The 22,796-nt window shown below is 32.3% G+C and overlaps 1 protein-coding gene across 1 annotated transcript; it reads left to right on the top strand.

Moving 5' to 3' along the window:
• Positions 1-328: 328 nt before the first annotated feature.
• Osi10a (Osiris 10a) lies at positions 329-20,684 on the top strand. The gene is made up of 7 exons (XM_089646696.1): positions 329-654; positions 1,087-1,268; positions 7,038-7,274; positions 12,034-12,234; positions 17,882-18,106; positions 19,007-19,161; positions 20,463-20,684. The coding sequence occupies exons 1-7, from the start codon at positions 329-331 to the stop codon at positions 20,682-20,684; spliced, it is 1,548 nt and encodes a 515-aa protein (XP_089502822.1).
• Positions 20,685-22,796: the final 2,112 nt, after the last annotated feature.

Genomic DNA, 22,796 nt, shown 5'->3' with positions numbered 1-22,796 from the left:
AATTTCCCATCGTTTGAGTTCACTTCGCAGCTAACAATCGTCACTCGCTTTCTTCCCAGACTTCAGACAATGGAGACTGCTCACCAGAACATGACCGAGGAAATTATATATAGGCGGCGAAAATTCGCCAAATCTGGTCACTGCTAAAAAAATACCCAAGTGGTAACAAGTGAACTAACTGACTCAAAGAAAACACAGATAGTAAATATCCTTTACTAAAACAAAACTCCTCCGTTCTGTGATTTAAACGCCTTAACATACCCTAAAGTGAATTCTGTTTTTAGAGAAGTGTAAAAACTTAAGTAAAGTGGTTTCAAAAGCATAGAAAATGAGTGCCAATCATCAATACGGTATTAACAGGCTTAGTCTAGGCATCATAACAGCATTTTTAGTATCGTACACAAAGGAAGTCCAGCTCTTGAACGATGTCCCTACGAATACAATTTCAAAATCCATTGAATTCAATGCGTGTTTGAAGCCTGATAGACCTTCCGGAGGTCTCGTTACCTGCTTTGGACATCAAGCTTTGAGGCAGTTACAAGACTTGGAAGAACGGGAAGAATTTGCTCTGGCGGATGGGGTGAGCCTTAAAAGGGATGATGCGGGACCAAGAGATATCAGCAACTTTTTGGATAGAGATCCAATGGATTTCAGGTACCTAAAGCCATTAATATTTTGATTTTATTTTTACTTAATACAGATTTCCCTAAATATCAAATTTTAGGTAATAATAAAGTGTACTATTTATTTTTATTCGTTATTGTAAATAATTTACTAAGCATCCTATAAGGGGTATATTTAATTCTATTGCAGCAAAAAACATAAATTAATAATTACTGACATAAACAATTACAATTTTTTACATCGCCAGCAATAAGCAGTTATCAATACTCATCGTTTTATCATCCTTAACTAACCTACCTCTTTGTGAATACTGTTTTAAGTTGTCCAAAAACCTAAATATATCATACTCGCGCAGTTTCGATGGTGTTACAGTTTCTCTGGTTCTACACAGTAAAGAGAGAATTGGTCTTATGAATTGTTTCATAGAATTACGTAATTACTTATCAATATTTTATTTCCCAGGGCTTTAGTTGAAGGAGCAAGTACCCTCATGAGTAGGCGTGCAATGCAGTGGGATTTGAGCTATGTTCACCCCGGACTGACGATGAGGATTGGACCAACCCTGACAGCCAACAGCATCCTGGAGTTTGTCATAGATCCTAGGATCAGGGATCAAGAGAGAGTTGATCAGGAACCAAGCACAGGTTGGTAATTATTATTTAATCTAGCATTTAAACACATATATATCTAAAAAAAAATGTTGGGTTTCGGTGAAAATTTATTACATAAAGTAGTTTATGTAACTATGCCTTTAGAGTAACGACTGCGCTACCTGATTCGTACAAACCTAATTTTGAATTTGAGACCGAAATGCTTAAGGCGATGCACTACGTCATGTAATATTTTGAATCAAACCGCCATCAATAACACTCCTTACGTAGATGAAGATAAGGCTTAAATTCCCGCTTAACACCATCCAGCTGTTTTGATTTATGCAAGAAAAAAACATGGCCAAAAAGTACCTTTTGTTTTATTTTGTGGATTTTCAGGCAAAAATATTTAAATTTTTTCCGATCATTTTGTAAATAACTTAATTTGCCACATTATACAATAAAACCATAACTGAAAATGGGTTCGTAAGTAGGAAATTTTGAACTCTTAAGCTGTTTTCATGGGCCTTATAAATTATTTTTTCTGGGATTATGAAATGACTTTTGTAAAAAATACTCGATTATTTCAAAGGCCAAGATGTATTATATTCTCGGTATTTAATTGAAGCACCTGAAACATTTCTAGGCGACTAAATTTTCAAACCAAAAACACATGATTTTGCATACTACGTAGTGCATCGCCTTAACCAAACTAATTAATATTTATTTTAATTGAAAGGTATAGCAAATTTCTAATGCGGACATAAGCTATTTTATTTATTTGTGTTTTAAATTATGAAATCTGGGCTATTAAAGAATTTTATTTTTTGAGAGGCAACCTGGGCAATTATTTGCGAGTTAATAGTTATTATTAAAAAATAATCTTGCCTTATCTTATAATAGACATAATTAAAAACAAATCGTAAAGGCAGCCTTTATGAATAAAAATTTATTATGAATAAAATTATATTATTAAAAAAATCAATATGCCAGGAAATTTGTGTTCGAACGTAATTCAGTCGATTGTAATTTAAATGTAGACCTACAAAAGTTTTTTTTACTGTATATTTCATAATATTTGCCTAGTAGGTAGAACAAAATTATTTTTTTTAAAACATTTATCATTAACACGCAAATAAATATTGTCAAATTTGCCTCCTAGATCACCAAAAATCGATTCCTTTAATGGCCTATAAAATATCATTGAAGTAGAAGATAATATTAATAATTCTAAATGAAACATGAAACAGTACAATCCGCAGAAAACTAAAAAAGTTAACCACCATAACTAGGAATTGAACCCAGTATCTCTTGTCTTACCGGGACAGGTGTCAACCAATTTGTACCTATTTATCAAACGTCATATTTGTCGATCTCATATTTCAAATTCAGAATTAACAATGTTATATCGCAAATAAAATAGCTCACATCCGTACTAGATATTTGTTATACCTTTTTGTTACTTCAAATCCAAATTCAAGTTTTGTATGGAAAAGTCCGCGCATCAAATTCATTCTTGGAATGAATTTAAAAAATAGAAAAGGTCTTACAATATTTCCGTGTGGCGTGAAAACCTGCAATCAAATTGAAATTCAAAAATATAGGTATTTATTAGAAGATATTTCGGAAACATTGTTCGTCAGAGATAAAAATACCCTATTATAATCAAAAAAAGTCTTGCACCTTGGAAAGCGGAGGTCTTTGGTTCGACTGGATAATTACGAAGTGAGATCATGTTCCACTAGAAAGAAGAAATGACTTAGGTAGAAAAATCTTACAAAAATCACTTATGTTTAACTACGTATTCAACATTGATTCAATCACCTAAAGACATTATTTCAGAAAATTCATACAAATACTTTTCTTCTTCACATTTACACAAAAAATATTTACTTTTCTCTTACACTTCTGTGCCGTGCCCTTGGGACAGTAAGGTTCTATTAGACATTTTGGCCAGAATTGACTTTTTTGCAAAAAGTTTCTTAGAATATTATTCTCTTTAAAACCCTATCTAAAATAATATGTCCAACTTCTATGTAAGTTAGCAGATAATCATGGAAAAGTTCTATTTAAAATTCCTCACATTTTTTTTTAGAACAACAATGCTTCATTTGCAAATTTTACGGGCAACTTAGTTCTATCTGCAATGGGTAAAATGTTTTTGGAGCAACATGGTTCCATTTGCATTGCATTTGAGCCCACTTGCATCGGATGACAAGGTTCCATCTCGCATTTGCGTAAAACTGAAAAAATGAATAAAATAAAATTACATGAAAAAGTAAATACTCATACGAAGAAAGAATTATAATTAGATTATCTTTGTGTTTCATGACATTCCAAAAAACCTGAAATTAAGCAATAAAATGAGTTTAGGGGTTGTTTATGTTTTTTTTCCTTAAATGTTTGGCTATTTGCCACGTTTTTTCGCAAATAATTTTCTCAAACATAAAGATTATTAAATTACAATACGCTCTGCATATTCAATTTTTCATAAATTTCAAATATTATTATTTTATACGGGATTCAAACATTACAACTTGATATCTCATTTTCATACAGATGGTAGATGGATACTTGTTAATCAATACGTATTGTTGTTCGGTATATTTTTCCTTATTTTTCCTAAAATATTTTTCATATAAAACATGGTTAAAGGGACACCATATAACACTGTTTTCGCAAGTTGCTAACTTGCTAAAACACGGAAATTGTATCGACTTGAACTGGAAAAGTGCTCCGAATGATGTCTAATTTCCGGTATGAGAAGACACTGTAAGAGAATTATGTAATAAAAAACGCTCATCAATACAAAAATTTTGCAAAAATCTTTTAACCGACAATCCGTGCGTGTTCAAGACAAAACTTTTCACTAATTTGCATCTAACGTTGTGATATGAGAAATTTCCTGGTTCACTCTCACTTTTTGCATTGTAATGATTGTGATCCAATCGTCTCAAGATTATATCTAATTTTGGTAATCCATTCAATGTAACACTTGCAAATTCTTGCAAACACACTTTCCCACCGGATGTGGTAACAACAGTTTTCCCACGAGACCAATAAATTTTGCAGGCTGTATTCACAACTGGACAAAGAAACGTTAACACTAACATTAACTTTGTATTTCGGCCATCTATTGGCGCTTTCCAAAACTACCTTTCTCTTTGAATCGAAATTCATAAGTATTGAGCTTCTTGTGGAAATTATAAGAGAAGAGTTTTATACTTTTCTCGTCGCAAGGTTGTGGCGCTTTACTCATGTAGGAGTGATAAACTGCTTACATCTTCTATGTAATATATAATGAAGCGGTTAACTTACAACGCCCTTGGAATGATTTTTCAGAAAAAAAAGGCGCTATACTTTTATTTAGCATTCTATGCATTTCAAAATTTGGGTTCAATACATTTGAAAATTGATTTATTTTTGCGTGTCTATGGTCCTATAAGGAACCTTTCTAATGTATAGTTTTGGGTGATAAGTTTGACAGATTAAGATTGACGTTTGACAATTCCGTTTTTAACGGTAAAGCAGTGACTTTATTTATCAATGTGATTAATAAAATCAAAAAATATATTTTAAAAAAAATGTTGGGTAGATTTATCAAATTGAAACAGCGGTTTGCCTATCAAAAACCAGCGTCTTTTGGGTATGGCGAAATATTTGTCAGACGTTGAAAGTACCTTTTTTCCCAGCAGAACTTTCAGCAAACTGAAAATGCTTTTTTTACATCTTTTTAATATTATTTAGCAACGTGCTGACCAGTTTCAGCGTACCACTGAGTTCCACAAGGGGTTTTCCAGAGAGTTAGTTTTTGTTAGTGACTGTTTTCAAATAACTTGTGAACGTACTTGTACATTTTATATCTTTGTTTTATTTATTTTATTTTACACAGATAGAAATTGAAACAAAAAATGTATGAGATTATTATATATATATATATGTTATGGTTAAGGTTTTCACGGGTGTAAGATGTAGAATGATGTTCTCGGTTTACCCGCGTAACGTAGTCCTTAAAATGACTGTTCATCTTCAGAGGCCTAATGTCCTGAATTATGTCTCAAACTGAACGCTTTCGCGTGTCTGTTCGGTCCAAAAGGCAAGATACAAGGTATACAAGATATATAGGGTTTTCTAATAAGAGGTGTTATTTTGAATAGCCCGCTATTTCGGTAGATGTTACTTTTGAAGCTGTAATTTTTTGACATTTGACAAGTAGAAACTACGCCATGAATAAAAATGAAACGATACACCCTTCAACAACGCATTGAAATTATTGAAATTTACTTGAGTGAATCAAATACAAATCACCTTGAGTGATGAGGCCCCTTTTCCACCTCGGTGGCTCCGTCAACAAGCAAAATTGTCGCATCTGGGGCTCGGAAAAACCCAAAAGTTCAACGTGTGACTGTTTGGTGCGGTTTATGGTCCCGCGGAGTAATTGGACCTTCCTTTTTCGAAAATGAGACTTTCAACAAGACGGAGCTACACAAGCAATTAAACCATTGATCTTTTACGATTGGATATCAAAATAACACCTCTTATTGGAAAACCCTTTAGGATTGTTTACGATTGTTTACGATTGAATATCAAAATAACACCTCTTGGAAACTGGAAAACCCTGTATATATGTATGTTTTAACTATAAATTAAATATATATATATATATATAATTTCCCTATATATTATTTTTCCTATATATATATTATATACATTTTTTTTTATACGTACCTAGTTATTAAGTAATAATAATCATAAGAATCATGTAGGATTGCGAAAGATTTTTAAAATATTTATATTGAGGGATCAGTAGGATTTATAGGTCCAGTTAGGAGTTCTACCGAGCCGAACCCTCTGATTTGAAAATATCTGGAGTCGGTGAATTATTTTCCCATTTGATCTCTGGTGAGTTGACGTATTTTTCTTGTATTGTTTTGTGTTTATTATGCTTATATAGTGCAATTGTATAATGTGGATTGACTAGATGATCATTTGTGGTGAAGTGTGTGGAAGGGTTTAGTTTTTTTAGGTACGTGGAAAATTTAACCCGGACATATAGTCGAAAAAATATATTATAACATACTGATACAGATAAGTATTATTGAATATCTATATTTGGTTTTCAAAGCAATTTTACTAAAATTAAATAAGTCAACAGTGAAAGTTTTAATCCCCACACGACGCAATCACCGTGAACAAGAAATGTATTACATAAAATTAGTGCGAAAAACAACTACATAAGATGGATCGTGAATCATGGATGAAAAAAAAATATAGATTCACAATGTTGCACTACACGATACTGTCACGGAGTTATTAATAAATAGGAACGAAATTATTTCATGAATTAATATTAATATTTTGAATTCCTTAAAGCTATTATTAGATATTTCTATAAATAGCTTTTCTTTGAAGCTATTAATAGAAATATCTAATAAAAGAATTAAAAATGTTAAAAAATACGTACTTATAACTTAAACAAATAAAAAATTAATTAAAAAAAATCCATCTGATAATTTAAAAATGCGAAAAAAAACACCACAAATATTCAAATTTTTATTTAAAACTAACACTAAGAAAATAACAACATTAATAAAAATCATCTTAATAACTAAAAAAATAACATTACCCTTCCATTTACACATCGCATATAGCATAGCTTTTTATGGAAATACATCATTAAATAAAAATATAGCTACATAATTACGAAAATGGAATGTTAGTATTTTATGAAATACGTATGTGTTATCAATTTTGTTTGTATTTTGTATAAATACATTTATTATAAACTCTTTTTTTAATTAAATTTTATTCGTGTTATTTCAGCTCGTCTCTTCGCCCGTAACCTCCTGGTCCCCTTTCTCCTGGGTTTCAAGTTCCAGTTATCAACACTGCTACCGATCTTGTTCGGCTTGATCGTGCTGCTGTCCAAGAAGGCGCTAATTCTCAGCAAGATTGCCGTGGTGGCTGCCAGCGTGTTTGGCATACAATCCTTTACTTCCGGAACCAGCGGAGGTTATGGAGGAGGGTATGGAAGTTATGGGGGATATGGCAGTGGACAAGGTTAGAATACGCTGAATATTATTTCAATCAACTTTTTTTTTGTTATTTTCTATGAACATATACTTACTTGAACGTACCTCTTTGGGAATACCTTCGTATTTTGACCGACGCTGATATTACTTAAAAATCGACTGAGAAAAACCTACCCTTGGCCAATGTGTTCATTCGGTGGAATATTTTTAAGATTTCAGCAATGTGTAGTTGGAAACAATCATATCAACAACGGATTTAATCTATTTAGGAATCCTTAACGACTGACACACATGTACAAATGTGATTTGAAAAGTCAAAACCTATGTGGCTGTCAAATTCGTGTGTGATCGACCGGTGCTTCAGATATTTTTTGTTTCGCAATATGTGTAGATCTATGTTATTCATTCAGAAATTTAAAAAAAATTGTAAAATAAAAAATAGCAAAATCAACCCCCGGAGTGGTTTCAGACCTGATTTATTAAGTGAAGTTCGGGTTAGAAAATAAATATTTACAAGTTAATAATGTATAAAAAACCTTTCCTAGATTACGTAGAACATGTAATTGTTTAAAATAAAGAATCGTTTATATAATTTTCTAAATTATATAGAACATGTAATTCTTTAAACTAAAGAATCATAAATTTAATTTTTTTGTAACATTTTATAATTTTCTTCCCGGAATAGTATAATTCAACTATTACCTAAAATATTTTATTTTGTTTATTTAGGAAAACCAACAGATTTCAACCAAGAGATATATTATATCTGCGGAGTCTCTTCCAGTTTTTAATGGCTTTAGTCCATAATATTCCATCGAGCTGTTAATCCCGTGGTTACCAATATTCATCTTAAAATTTAAATGATTGACAATTTTTTTTGGATGGCTTCAATGCGATTTACATAAATATTATATTGAGGTTTCCATATGGGAGAAGCAAATTCAAGATGACTGCGAACATAAGAAAAATACAATATTTTAAGTGTTTGAATATTATTGAATTCTCTTCCAATACGGAATAAGAATCCTAACATTCTAAGGGCTTTCTTCACAATCATATCAACATGCGCCTCGAATGTAAGTTTACTGTCAAGCAGAACACCTAGGTCACGAATTTGAGTAACCTTTTTAAGTACTTTACTGGCTATATGGTAGTTACGTTCAAATTTTATTTTGTTTCTAGTGATGGTAATAACATAACATTTTGAGGTGTTCATGTTGAGATGATTGATAATGCAGTAGTCATCAAGTCTGTATAGATCTTCTTGTAATTTATAACAGTCAATAATATAATTAATAGGAAAAAATATTTTCATATCGTCGGCGAACAGTAGAATATTTGCATAATTAAAGCATTTTATAATGTCGTTGATGAAAATTGTGAACAGCAACGGTCCCAGGTGAGATCCTTGGGGCACACCTGAAGGTATATTTACAATCTCAGATATGAAGCTATTAATTAGTTACTCCTTGATTGCGCCCATTAAGATAGGAGACCAGCCATCGGTACAAATCCCCGTGAATTCCCAGAGCTAGTAGTTTAGATAAAAGAAGACTGTGATCAATTTTATCAAATGCTTTAGAGAAGTCTGTATAGATTACGTCAACTTGGATTTGATCATCCATAGATTTTGAAATATATTCAGTGAAAATTGCAAGATTAGAGACAACTGATCTCTTTTTCATGAATCCATGTTGGTTAGCAATTATTACAGACTGGACACAGTCATACAGTTGTTCATGAACAATTTTTTCAAATATCTTACTGAATATCGGTAATTTAGATATTGGACGATAGTTCCGGACTTCATTTTTCGCCCCAGACTTAAATACTAGTGTAAAATGAGCACACTTTCAGCAATCCGGAAAGACACCTTCTTTCAATGAGGTTTGAAAGAGCAATAATAGGGGCTTCGAGATTACCTTGCTACACATTTTGATAAAGAATGCCGGAATTTCATCGCTACCTGCACCCAAAGAGCAAGAAATTGTATCAATTATTTTTTCTATTTTTTCTTTGGAAACTGACACCGAAGATATGTTTACTTGATTGTCTACGTGATAATTGGTAGAGTGAACATCGGAAGCAGTTTTGTGATTAAAAGTTGAGACGAAGTGCTGTGAGAACAAGTTGCATATTGCGAAGGGATTCACGGCAGTTATGTCACCCAGTTTCATAATATGCGGTAAACCAGAATTATTTCTCTTTCCTTTAATATAAGTCCAGAAATGTTTCGGGTCACGGGATATATTAAGTTCGGCGTTTATTATAAATTGTTTAAGAGATTCCCTAGACATTTTCTTTTGCCTTGATCGAAGAACACAAAATTCACGGTAGTCCAAAGGATTTGACCACTTTTTCCACATTTTGAACACTTTATATTTTTCTTTAGTAAGTTTTATCAGGGCTGGACTAAACCAATAAGGATAAGAGTTGTTAATATGAACTTCCTTTGATGGAACGTTCAAACGAATAATTTCATTTAAAATAACATAAAAACGGTCAATGGCATTATTAGTTGATAGGTTTAAAAATTCTGCATCCCAATCAATATTATTGAGGATGTTATTGATCGTTTCAAAATTAGCATTCCTGAAGAGATAGATTGTCCTTTTGTTGTCCACCATAGGGGTTTTCAGAGCTATATTGATGTCAAAGATAATGGTTTTATGATGTTTACATTCAGGTATGAGATAATTATCAGTATTAGACACATTAACAGGGAACGAACTAAAAACAAGGTCTAGGAATGTACGATTATTATTCGGGAAGGTGCAGTATTGCGAGAGATCAGTAAAAGAAAGGGTGTCTGATAGTTTGGAAATAATTTCAGATTGATAACCATTCATAATTTGCATACTGTTACCGTTACCAATAGACCAGTTAATTAGTGGTAAATTGAAATCACCTGATATGACGAAATGATCGTCGTGGTAAAGTTCTCGAAGTGCACATAATTTATCCATGAATGCATTTATGCTTTGAGAGTGCTTGACTCCTGATGGTATGTTAACACAACATAAATGAATATTTTTGAAATTCTCAATCGAAATAGACACCCAGATGTCTTCAGCACTCGTATTCCAGTCATTTTGTTTGTGAGCTTTGAGGTGCTTCTTCAACGCAATCATTACTCCACCTCCTCGTTTTTGCTCATTGCGATCCCGCCTAAATACCAGGTAACGGTTGTCAAATAGCTCTTCACTAGCAATACTGTCTACAAGCCAAGTTTCAGTTATCATAATAATATCATAGTTGTTATTGGTAACATTAAAATAAAATTTATCAGTCTTAGAACGCAGTCCAGTCACATTTTGATAATATACATTCAATATTTTAGTTCATTTAGTTGATAAAATATATAAAATTTAAGACTGATAAAATAGTTGTAAGCATGTTCAAGCAAATTATAAATATTTGAGTGGTGTTGTAGTAACGTAAGAAGAATAATTGTAGGATAATTTGTATTAAAGTTGGTAGTATAAAAAGAGTTAGTTGTTAATATTATACAAATAAAGAAAAAGCAGTACAAATGATAATATTTTAAAGTAGGAGAAAAGATAAGGTAGATAGGAAAAATGAATTGATTATAGCTTAGAGTCACACGAGACGATGCTAAATCTAAGATTATCAGCAAAAAACCTGAGTCACGTCAGATTCCAATGTCACCTGAATAATGGGACTAGTTTCGTTTTTGCGTATAAATATTTTTCCGTATTTGATCCATCTGAATTTAAAGTGTTTATCCTTGCTTAAGTCTCTCACTGTCTTGAAGAGCGCACGGGTTGCAGCAGTCAGATGCTCGTTGACATAAATTTTGGAGTCCCGGGAAGCTTCAAATCACTTGAGTTGAGACTGCCTTTCTTCCTTATGGCAGCAAGAAAGTTATCTCTACTGCGGCTGGCTGCGAACTTTACCACAATTGGACGAGTAAATTTAGGATTATCTTTGGGTAATTCCTTGACCCTTGTACGAGAGATTCCATCAATATCATTCGGGATAACATCAACACCTGCCTTGGCTCCTAGCAATTTTATGATATCTATTAAATTTTCATTTTTTTGCCAATGCCAATAATTTCCACGTTGTTTTTTAATGAGGTTTGCTCAAGACGGTTTAATTTGGACAATGCCAAATTATAATTAGTTTGAAGTTCATTGTTTTTGACTTCGAGGTTATTAATTTTGGAGTGACACTCTCTTAGCGCATCATTCATTGTTTTTAATTCCATGAACACTTTGTTAATTTCTTATTTAATTTCGTCTTTAAACGAAATTAGTATATTACTATAGTCTGGCTCTGAACCAGCCTCGGCAGCGGGGCTCTCCACGGCAACATTACGTTTTGACTTAGTACCCGCTTTAGTAGGTAGAACAGACATTATGAATATTGAACTGTCAAGGTTATGAAACAATGAATTGTAGCACTCTGTAGAGTCAACGAAATCACACGATCACTTACGATGTACAGTATACAAGTGGAATAATTAATTAGGCAACAACTTTTTGTGGAATTGATCACTTTTATAAGCCCAAATAAACATTAAATGAACAACGATTTTACAGTCGACCACTTGGTTCAAAAGTATTGTTAAGAATATAAAATACATCCTAAATTTTTAGCTGTAGCTTTTGGTTTTCTATAGGCGTTGTCCAACATACAAGTTTTGAAACCCAAGGTAACTCAAATTAAATTGACAAAAACACATTAACATTTTTAAATTACGTTTTCCGACTCATTGCTTCTTGAAGAGAACAACTTTACACTAACCCTTCAAGATCTTTCAGGTCTGTCAGCCTATGGCAACCGCTACCAGTCTGACAATTTCTACAAGAACGCCGAGCAGAAGGGTCCTGAGGACAATATCGACCCCTTCTACGCCCAATCCTCTGCCTACTCTGCCGGACATCCAGTCAGCCCGGATGATCTCAGAGACCGACTGGAGAAGCTGTTTGTTACCAAGAGAAGTCAGGAGAGACCCGGCGCTGGTGTGCGAAATTTTGCATGGGACCAGTAAAAGGTTAAAGATTTTTAGGGAGTAAATTATTTCAATGCAAAATTTGCCTTCATACTATTTACTATCAATACCGCTTTGGAAAATAACCGTTTAAGAAATTTCTTAATTGAGCAATAGGAAAGAGAAAAATAGCATTTTTTTCTCATGAATAAGTATAATCTCTCATACACGCAAATAAATATTTTAAAATCCACAAAAAAATTGTCTTTCTACCCATATCTACTTGGCATCTGTTATAACATAATGCTCTTCGGGTTCGAAAATTATTACTAGAGTTAGTAATATAAGTTTAGGTGATTAATTTATTTTTTATTAATAATATCGCACTAAAAATAAATAGATAAAATTTACAGCAACATTATTTGTAGAAAATTTAAGGATTTTTAATGGATGCGTCTGTTCAACAAATGTTCGTATAAAATTAGTAATTGATGGTTTATATTATGCATGCAATATTATGTTGTGTCTTTTGTAATTTATTAAAAAAAATGTAAATGATAATAAAATTATATTAAATTCATTTTGAAGGGATATATATTTTTTTAATTTACCATTTTAATAAATTAAATACGATTTACATATTATTTTTATATTATATTGGTGCCTAAAGGTGATTATGTTTTTTAAAGAGAGATTGTACAGGAGAAAATATTATAATATTATGATGAACACTGTTGTGATAGTTCAAAGAATTGAATACGTTTTTACTTTCGGTAAATATTTTAAATAAAAAATTCATCGATGGTTATGTTGCAATTTTTCAGAGGTAAAAAATAATATTTTTCATTAAAATATTAATGATTAAAATAAGTGGATTATGTAGTTGTTATAATGCACTGAAGAAATCAAGATTATTTCCAAAATCATGAAGTTATTCTTCTTCTTTTTTTCTTGAGCTGTTCCCTCATTGCTGAGGAGAACGAACCCCACTCCAAATTCTCTGGAGTACCAGACTCCTCCACTCCTCGTGGTTTTAGCTATGTGAAGAGCTAAGGGCATCGACTCCAACGCATAGTTGATCTTCCTGAGTTAATCCTGCCTTCTATTTCGCCAGTGACCTTGATTTTCTCCAGATGGAATTCTCAGTAGGTCGAGCAGCGTGTCTAAAATATTTTAGAATACGCTGACGACAGAGAGTTGACAGCTGATTGCAGATGCCTTACTCTTTCATAATGGATATATTCATGGCTTCGTTATCCATGGAATCTTGAGCATTTTCCCCAGCTCCGATGGGTGTCTATTTATTTCTTTTAGTTGGGTGTAAGATTACCGTGACTATGTAGACTATGATAATATCATCATTGTTTGGCTAACATATGTGAGATATGCTAGGCTAGAGAATGAAGAAGAGAAAGATTGGGATATACCAGGCTTTTTGGGATTAGTGAATGCACCTATGTTCATTGTATCCTGAGCAATTTTCTCCAGTATCGCTTATGTTAAACGGAAAAAATTATAAATTTTTTCGTTATTCAATATTGAAATATTTTATAACGCATGTGTGGCGGTCTGAATCGATTGTAATATGAATCCTTTCCGTCAATTAGAATAATAGAGATGTAACTCCAGTCATGTAAGATTCAAAAAACACAGCATTTCGTCAAATACTTTTGAAAAAAAAAACTATTATAATATGCAAGTCTTTACAATGTTAAGAAACAAAAATTGATACGTTACAATAAATTTTAATCGTAAAATATAATATCGTAAAATAATTTATACGGTAAAATAATGTTAATTTAAATGTAGTAAAACTAAATATGGTTAATGCGGAAGTGCAAAAAAATCTGGTCTTTTTAACAAATAACTTATATACATTAAACTTATGTAATTTTAATATTGGGAAACAATTATACCAAGTCAGTGGAGATCTTCAATTTATCTTTAAACATATATAAAATTTTGTTAATGAAGCAATTCAGTTATGTACAATAAATAATATACGAGTATATTTCTTAATATTTATATGTAAAACCCCGAAAAGGGGCGTTAATTAATAAATAAATAAACATAAGAGTCACACCACTATTATATCATCGACACTTTTCTTTTCTTTTTAATTGTAGAAAACACAGATACAGACAGAAATAAACATGAAAATAAAAATAAAAACATTGTTGGGAGAATTAGCCTGCATCTTAACTATTTCTCACAGATTAATTAATAAGAAATATTGAACTTTTTTCTTTTATTTTTGAGGGTTTTTCTTTTGCCCTGGGATAGTGTAATTTTAAGGTATTTGCATAGATGGCGGTACTTACGCCATCTGACAAAGACAGCACGTCATTAATACCCGAATGGTTACGAGTACAGTCGATGCCAGCCGATCCCTAGGTAGCCAGTTGCTTTCCTCGTTAGAATAACTGATACTGTCCAATAGAACGGACGTATGTCCTAAAAGACATTAATTATAAAAATAATAATGTTTAGATTTAATTTTGTCTAGCGTCGTTTTTGTGCAAAATCAGATCAAGGGCGCGAATTAATTATAATTATCTTACGATAATGAAGTAATTCCTCGTAATCTTTGGTGAACATCTATTGAATACTTTTCATACCAAGTGTATTCATACTAAGACTACAATTAAACAGTTCACCTGTACATTACAATAACTGAATTATGTTTATAACAATACAGCGTTAACGCTGATAAAATCATAATGTAAACATAAATACAGTAATATCAAGAGTAAAATGGAGCAACATATGGACATGTAGGTTGTAAGAATGATATGATGTACGCACAATGAAATCACGAATTGAATCAAATCAAATGACCTCAACTAAAAATAAATAAACATTTTACGTTTTGACTACCAAATTCAAGAAAGTAAACAGATCCCTGTTATAAATAATCCCTGTTCGGTTATGGCCCAAATGTCTATTATTAAAAAAATCAACAACATTTAAAAACAGAGTGGAGTAAACACAGCTTTCTAGCATAAATTATACTTTACTTTACCTATGTAATATAACGAGCCACCCATCACACAATTTGTCCGCAGTGGTAGAAAGAGGTGATGAATTGTTTTACTACTTTATCCGAACAAATTTTTCTTGCTCATTTCCATTCGACTTTCATCGTATTTTTGACAACACCCGACTTAAGTATCTGTTCCACTTGATTTGGCCTTATTATCTTCTTCGAACATCCCCGACTTCTTGCTATAACCACTTGCATGATTAATTTAGGTATTCTTCTCTATTTATCTCTAAAATTATACTAAAAATAACACTACACTCCTTACCTGATATTTTTTGTTACTTTTTTCTGCAGCGGTAAGCAAAAACACAGTAATTATCAAAAAATAGAAAAAGGAGTTGAATAGGAGAAGTTATTATTTATGTTGTACTCGTTTTTTTCGAATTAAAAAAAAATATTTATATATATATTTTTTTTTTAAATGTTGTCGCAATTTCTACGCTGTTGGTTCCGCTCTACCCACATGATGCATAGTTGGGGCCTCAAAAAGTCGGTGATATGTGAAGGGATGCGGTGCAGAACACCAAACATATGGTCAACGAATACCCGCTGCACTCATTCCCCACAGGGATTGATGAGCTCCACAGGCCGACGCCTAAAGCCCTAGACTAGCTGACAGACATAAATGTTACTCTCTTACCTCCACCATACGAAAGATGAGGAAGACCGCTATTGGTAATGTAAAAACGCAATATTTCTTTTACTGTAAGCAAAACACAGTAACTGCATTTTAATTACTGCTTTTATACTTACATTTACGAACTAGCCTATTCATTTACGAACTAGCTTATTCGACGGCCGGCGTGGTCTAGTGGTATACGCTTTTGACTACAGATCCGAAGGTCGCGGGTTCGAACCCGGCGTGCGCAAATAAATTTTATTTGATTAATTTGTGTTATTTCACAATTAATTAATTAAAAATAATATATAGTATATTTGCGGCACGTTCCAGAGTGGAAGATACTCTCAGTATCGCCCTGGTGTAAGACCACCATTCAGAATTGAAACGTTGCTTGAAATGGCTTTAGCCGTGTTTGGTGACCAGATCTGAATAGCCAGGTACTTCCCCACCTTCCTCTTCCCCATCTCCCTCCCCTCCCCAATACCCTCAGCCTCACAACATACCCCAATTGGGGATGCCATAGTCTCACTGGCTCCAGACGGGAGCAGTTGGGACTCTTGTGCGGTAATACTGTAAAAAAAAAAAAAAAAAAAAGCTGTGTTTTTATCTACTATCTCCAAATACATTCTCCAAAGTATTAATTCTCTTCAGATTTGTTTGTCTTCTTACTTTTTTATTACGCTAACCCTTTTAGACCACAACATTATTACTACTATTGCTGAAATGTTATTCAGCATTCTAGGGGATGACTTTTTGCGAGGTGGCGTTTCTTTCGACATTTGACATGCAGGATGAAATAACAATAAGTCGTAGATGACTTGCATGAAAATGAAATGATTGAGAAAATACAGAACGATGATTCGAGCCATATAACGAGCAAGAATTATATATGTTGCATCCGAAACTGCTTGCGATTTACAGTTTCAGATGAACATGATTAGTAGACTGTGAATGAAATTGATTGAAAATGAATGATATGTGTTTGGATTGGGTGATCATATGTTTAGGGATACAAAAAGGTATGAAATAAGTTAAAAAAGGAGACTAATCACTCACCACGAAGTAGCATACGACACAATATAGTTAGTTCAAGCACAACACAATCACATGAGTTCCACCGCAATATCAAGTTGTAATAATTGTGGCCACAACACACAAACACTTTCAATATAATTTAATTCCTTTTTTCAAAGATTATACACACGATAAACATCCAACGACTTTTTTCCAATAGTTCAATTCTTGTTCTGGTCTTTTTCAAACAAATGCACTCGAAATTCGCAAAGTGTTCTTGTCATTGTTCTAAATTTCAAATCCTTTTCCAGAAAGGTGATGGTTGAATATAGGTAGGAACTGGATAAATAAAAATCTGGTAAGAACTATGCATTTTGTCATTTCAAAACCAAAAAATATATGTTCAAGTTTTTTAATGAAAATATGTTGGAAACTGAATTAAGAAAAGATAATATGCAAGTAAAGTCTGGAATTTCATCATATCATATGCCTACTCATCTGAGGAAATGGCATCATGAAGATTTTGCATAAAAGACGATGAGTAGAAGTAAATCCTATATTTAAATGAAGTGCTCTATATTTAAGTGTATATGTTATGTTTTAAAACTTATTACATTATTTGCTAACTTGATTTTGAAAATATCTTCTCCTCAAATAAAAGAAAGTAAATACTATGTAACAAGGTGCGTAGAACAACAGCCTAAATTAAATTCACGTTATTTCACGCCACCATAGTCACCTCTCATGTTTGCCAAACTCAGTTAATTATCCCAACTTAAGCCATTTAATTGTACCACACACAGCATTCAGACTGTCACGCTCTGATCTACTTGAAGATTCCAGTATAAAACCAAAAGTTGTCCAAAATATGGTACAGTGTAGCCTTGCAATCATCGTCAATATCACGTTTCTTCTACAGTATATTTATATAATTCAATATGTTGTCCTTATTGAAGTTTATGTTGGTTTTGTGCGTGGTATTCATCCATGGATCCTCAGCGGAAGAGCCTAGTTTGAGAAAAGAAGGCTTTGATTTTGTATTATCCTTGAAACACTGCCTGCAGCACAAGGGAATGATGGATTGTGTTAAGAGGAAGGTTGTAGACAAACTGGACCAACAGTTGAAGAGCAACAGGACTATCGAGATTACGGATGGTGTTTCTATCAAGAAGGACCCGCAGTGGGAAGAGAACAGTGTTGCAAACTCACAGAGATCAATGAAAGGCATGTCGCTAAATGAGATCTTGACCACAAAAGTTAATGAATACATTTCATCGCTTGTTATTCAGTTCAAGATGAACGATAATATCGAAAATAGTGTTGGAGAAAGTGAGTCACCCTTATTTGGTATTTTTCCATGTTTATTTGAAAGAGTTCAAATTGTTGATTGATTTATTTTTTCGTCATTATTTTTAATAGAAAAATCTTTGAAACAGTGAGCTCTGACTTAAAATTTTCTCAGTTTCATCTCTTTAGAAAACTCTATCAACGCAATTTTTTTCAGACCACAACTTTGTCTCCTTCATGAAGTATGGAAAAATTTCAATGTAATATATCAATTTAACCATGTCATGGTATCACATTGCAATATTTTTCACATGTTTTATGATTGGCGAAGCCTATGAATTATTAAATGTAATAACTAAAAACAACTAAAATAATAACTATAATATTTATATAATGTAGAATAGGTTACAAACAAATTCTTTTGAAATTTGTAATCATTCAAAGAGAAGCTGTCAAATATATGGGAGAAATTAGTTGCAAAATAATATTCTTAATTCTGCATATGAAATATGATATCAACAAAAAGGGAGTTTTATAATTAGGTCCCAATGGTCGAGTGATTAAAGACGTTATCTTGGTAAGACAGAGATCGTAGATTTGATTCGTAGTTGAGACCGTTATCTTTTTTTATTTTTCTGTGCCTTGTTCTGTGTCATATTTGTTAACTTAATTAATTGAAAAAAAATCTGGCAAGTTGGTTTTACCATTGCAACGGTTTTATTGAAAATTATTTTTATAGTAATAATTCACATATTTTATTTTACATTTATGATTGCTTTTTAATGATATTTGTTATCATTTTGATTAAGCACTAAAATGATTATCATATTTTTGCAGCAAGGGGAAAAAAGCACCACAAGCACATGCAGATCCTAATGTACGGAGCTATAGGAATATTTGGAGTTTTGGGTCAACTGTTCATTGGTAAACTGGCCATCGTCTCAGCTGCAGCTCTCATGATCGCCAAGATAGCCCTTGTGTTATCCCTTCTGGTAAGATATAAGCTTCAAGCCACCCTAAGGACTGGTCGGCCCTTCTGTCCTGCGTTTGGTGGTCTATCTCAGTATGGAAACTCTCCGGTTTCTTCTTCTCTCTACTACCTTCTATTTCTGTTCTTCACCTCCCAAGTGAGGAATCTTGGGTGCTCTTCATTCATCTCATACTATCCTGGCTTAAACTACTATTGGTAAGATATAAATTACTTAGGTTTGCATTTTTTTATTAAGTATCAATTCTCAATTTATCTCTTGCGTGCTACTTCAAATACATATTCATTACTTCAGTAAGCTTTTTCTTCACTTGCCTATTCTTTGTATGGTGGTTACTTATATGATTACTGCTTTTAAGCATTAAATCTAATTTTAAAGAATCTATTATTGGTAGTTCAGTTAAAAACGGGATTGCAGAACCTGCATTTGCCTTTATTATAATATGTACTGCCGAAATATGAAACTATTAGGTTTTCATGAACATGTGTTCCATTCGTATTTTACTAAAAGTTTATCAGAAAACTTATCAATGCATTCGTTTAGAGCTTGCAATTCTGTTTCAACCAGATAACTGAAAAGATTCTTAATGAATTAGAAATTCTCATTTTTCTCCGTATTTTATTATGAGAATTCATATTTAGATATTGTGTACATTGGGTTTGTTATGGATCTTTGTATAGTGAGTTGTGAATCAAAATATAAATGTATAATGGATTGCAAAGTTTTCTCAAATGAAATGAAACTTATCGAAGCCAAATAATACTGCTTGAATTGCTATTTCGACATCTCCTAACCTTACCGAAGGATTAATGCTTTTGTTGTTTTTTTTTTTTACATAATAATATAATAATATGTATAATGGAGCTTTCATCAATGTCTTGACTGTTAATGACTATTTTAAATGTTTTGTATTTTGTTGTTGAATTGTTTTAATTTTTTCCTTTTTGTCATGAATGGTTCCATCCAGATAAAGCCCACATAAAGTGCTGAGCCGCTTCAAACAAGCAAATGGGTAAAATAAACTATACTGGCTATTCCACCAATGTTCAAGTATTTATTAAATAACTTACTAGTTCTCGAAGCTCCGTGCGTGTTGCGGTTGTCGTGTGGACGAAACCATTCAGTTTGTTTGCAAAAATGAAGATAAATATTATTATATTTTTTTTATCTATTCACATCCGGTACAAGGGATGTAAATGGGGTCAGTGGTTTAGGGTAGTGGTTCTACGAATACTGATGTGAATTACTTATTAAATTAAATAATAATTTAGGAATTACTTTTAATATATTTATAATTATTTCAGTCAGGGTTGAAAAAACTCACCAGCAGTGGTGGCAGCGAGAATCACGTAGTCTACACGACCGAGCACGGATCACCGCACGGCGGAGGCTGGTCGAGGTCAACAGTGGCCCAGGACATCGCATACAGAGGTCAACGCCGGCCAAACATGGAGATGAACCCCTCGATGGGGTATTCGGTCTACGAAGACTCCATGAAGGCAGAAATGGACCCTTCCGGGAAGTGATTGACCTTGGGGAGTGTGGCTGTTAAATTTTATAAACAGCTATTTTATTTATAAGTAGATTTCGAATGGAAATTTGAAGCGGATTCATTATAATATATTAACTGAATATATTACGGTTCGGTATACGTTTCATAAAAGTGCGACTTTCGTATGAAAAAGAGACATTATTTAGTAAAGTTGCATATAATATATGCAACTTATTATGTTACAATAAGTGATAGTTTCAACAAATACCGATGCATTGAAAGAAAATTATTGATCCTTATGGATTTATTAAAATAATAATGAGGATTGAATTGATTCTTTATATTTGTTTATGTTTTTACAAAGCCTTTAAACTTGGGTCTATAATTATTCAATTATTAATTTAAAAAAAAAACATTACGCCTGCCAGGTTATTCATTGAAGGCAACTTCATATCACGAAACAATTTTTAAGTAAATGCACAAATAATCATAACTACGAAAGTGTTTTACTTTCATGGAATGGATATTAATATCTGTAACATAATCTATTAACGTTTGCAGTATATGATATATTGGATATTATAAGCGATAATTTTTTGTATCATTTGTTGAATTTTTAATTGTTTTATCCTTATATTTTAAAAGGACAAAATGCAAGATTCCAAATAATTGGAATACTACAAAATATGAGCTTTGATAAACGAATTATTTAGGAACAAAAATTAAAATAATGAAATAATTATTTATTTAGGTTGCTAATATATCATACTTACTTTATAAGAAAGATGAATCAGATATCATATAATAAGTGGAACAGAAACAAACTCTAATATTATGTGTTCAGTAAGTGTGTAATTTATGAATTAAGTTTAATAAATGTGTGCATGATAGTAGATGTGTTTTTAACTACCGTGCCAAATCTAATATTCAGAGATAAAGAGAATAACATTTTTTTATAAAGATGTGTTAAAATGATTACTTATCATACTAAAAATGGGAGAGGGAGATCCAACTATTATTAGGTACGTAATAGATCAAACTAAAATAGAAAGCAAGTTCATTATTATACTGTGATCATAAAGGAATGCTTTTAGGGTTAAGGAAGTATGGAGGAGAAGAATGTGGGGAAGACAGAGTTATGGGAGGACCCTACTCAATACTCTTAAAAACAATCTCCACAAAATTGTCATGCCTTGCTACAGATCGAATCTGAACAAAAAAATGCAATATACAAATAAATTTGGAGCAACGTTTCAATTCTGAATGGTGGTCTTACACCAGGGCGATACTGGTAGTATCTTCCACTCTGGAACGTGCCGCAAATATACTATATATTATTTTAATTAATTAATTGTGAAATAACACAAATTAATCAAATAAAATTTATTTGCGCACGCCGGGTTCGAACCCGCGACCTTCGGAATGGCAGTCCAATGCGTTACCACTGGACTATGACGGCCAACGTTATATAAACCATCTCACCAGCCTTAGCCGGTTCAGAGATGTATTACGATTATATTTACAAACAATTATTACAAATTACAGTCAACCAAAATAAAACAGGGATCTCCAGATAACAAGCAAAAATATGTCATAAGGTTTTCAAATTTTAAATTCGATATATTTTTAAAATACAGTTATTTTAATCCTAATTTTATTTAATCCTAACAAAGAAACCATTGTTTTCCAAACTTGCCGATTATTTTGATTAAATCGTGGTGTGTCAAACGTAATTAATTTTAATTTAAAAATATATATCTTTTGGTTCATATGGTGTATAAATTGCCTTATAAATTCACAATCTAGTAGATCATTCTTTTCAAAATAAATCTTTAGAATATTGAACAACCAACAGGAAGGTATTTTTTATCATTTTTATGCTATGAGATTTGAATTGGAAATTGTCGTGTGATCCTAACGTGCATTAGTATGTAAATTTACCACGGAAATCCTAAAGAAAAGCAGTACTTGGTCTGAGACTACGGTGATAGTATATTATTCAGCATTTAATTGATAGAAAAAAAATTGTCATGCTCGCTTACTTATCTTAAAACCTTAGTAAAAAATCTATTAATACTCTTCTTCTTGTAGATAAAATCATTGCTTGATTGTAGCATCACGAATAGTATGTCCATATTTCTGCACG

Source organism: Hesperophylax consimilis, chromosome 25 (assembly GCF_061612785.1).
Source record: "Hesperophylax consimilis isolate HC1 chromosome 25, BYU_Hcon_1.0, whole genome shotgun sequence".
NCBI classification, from domain to species: Eukaryota; Metazoa; Arthropoda; class Insecta; order Trichoptera; family Limnephilidae; genus Hesperophylax; species Hesperophylax consimilis.
Note: the sequence above shows the minus strand (reverse complement) of the source record. Positions and strands in the feature narration are given on the sequence as shown.

What these genes read in the sequence shown, in the direction of transcription:
- Osi10a (XM_089646696.1), top strand. Translation starts at nt 329, where the DNA reads ATGAGTGCCAATCATCAATACGGTATTAACAGGCTTAGTCTAGGCATC. An exon ending in AGAGATCCAATGGATTTCAG is followed by an intron (nt 655 to 1,086) that starts GTACCTAAAGCC and finishes TTTATTTCCCAG; the next exon opens with GGCTTTAGTTGAAGGAGCAA. An exon ending in TGATCAGGAACCAAGCACAG is followed by an intron (nt 1,269 to 7,037) that starts GTTGGTAATTAT and finishes GTGTTATTTCAG; the next exon opens with CTCGTCTCTTCGCCCGTAAC.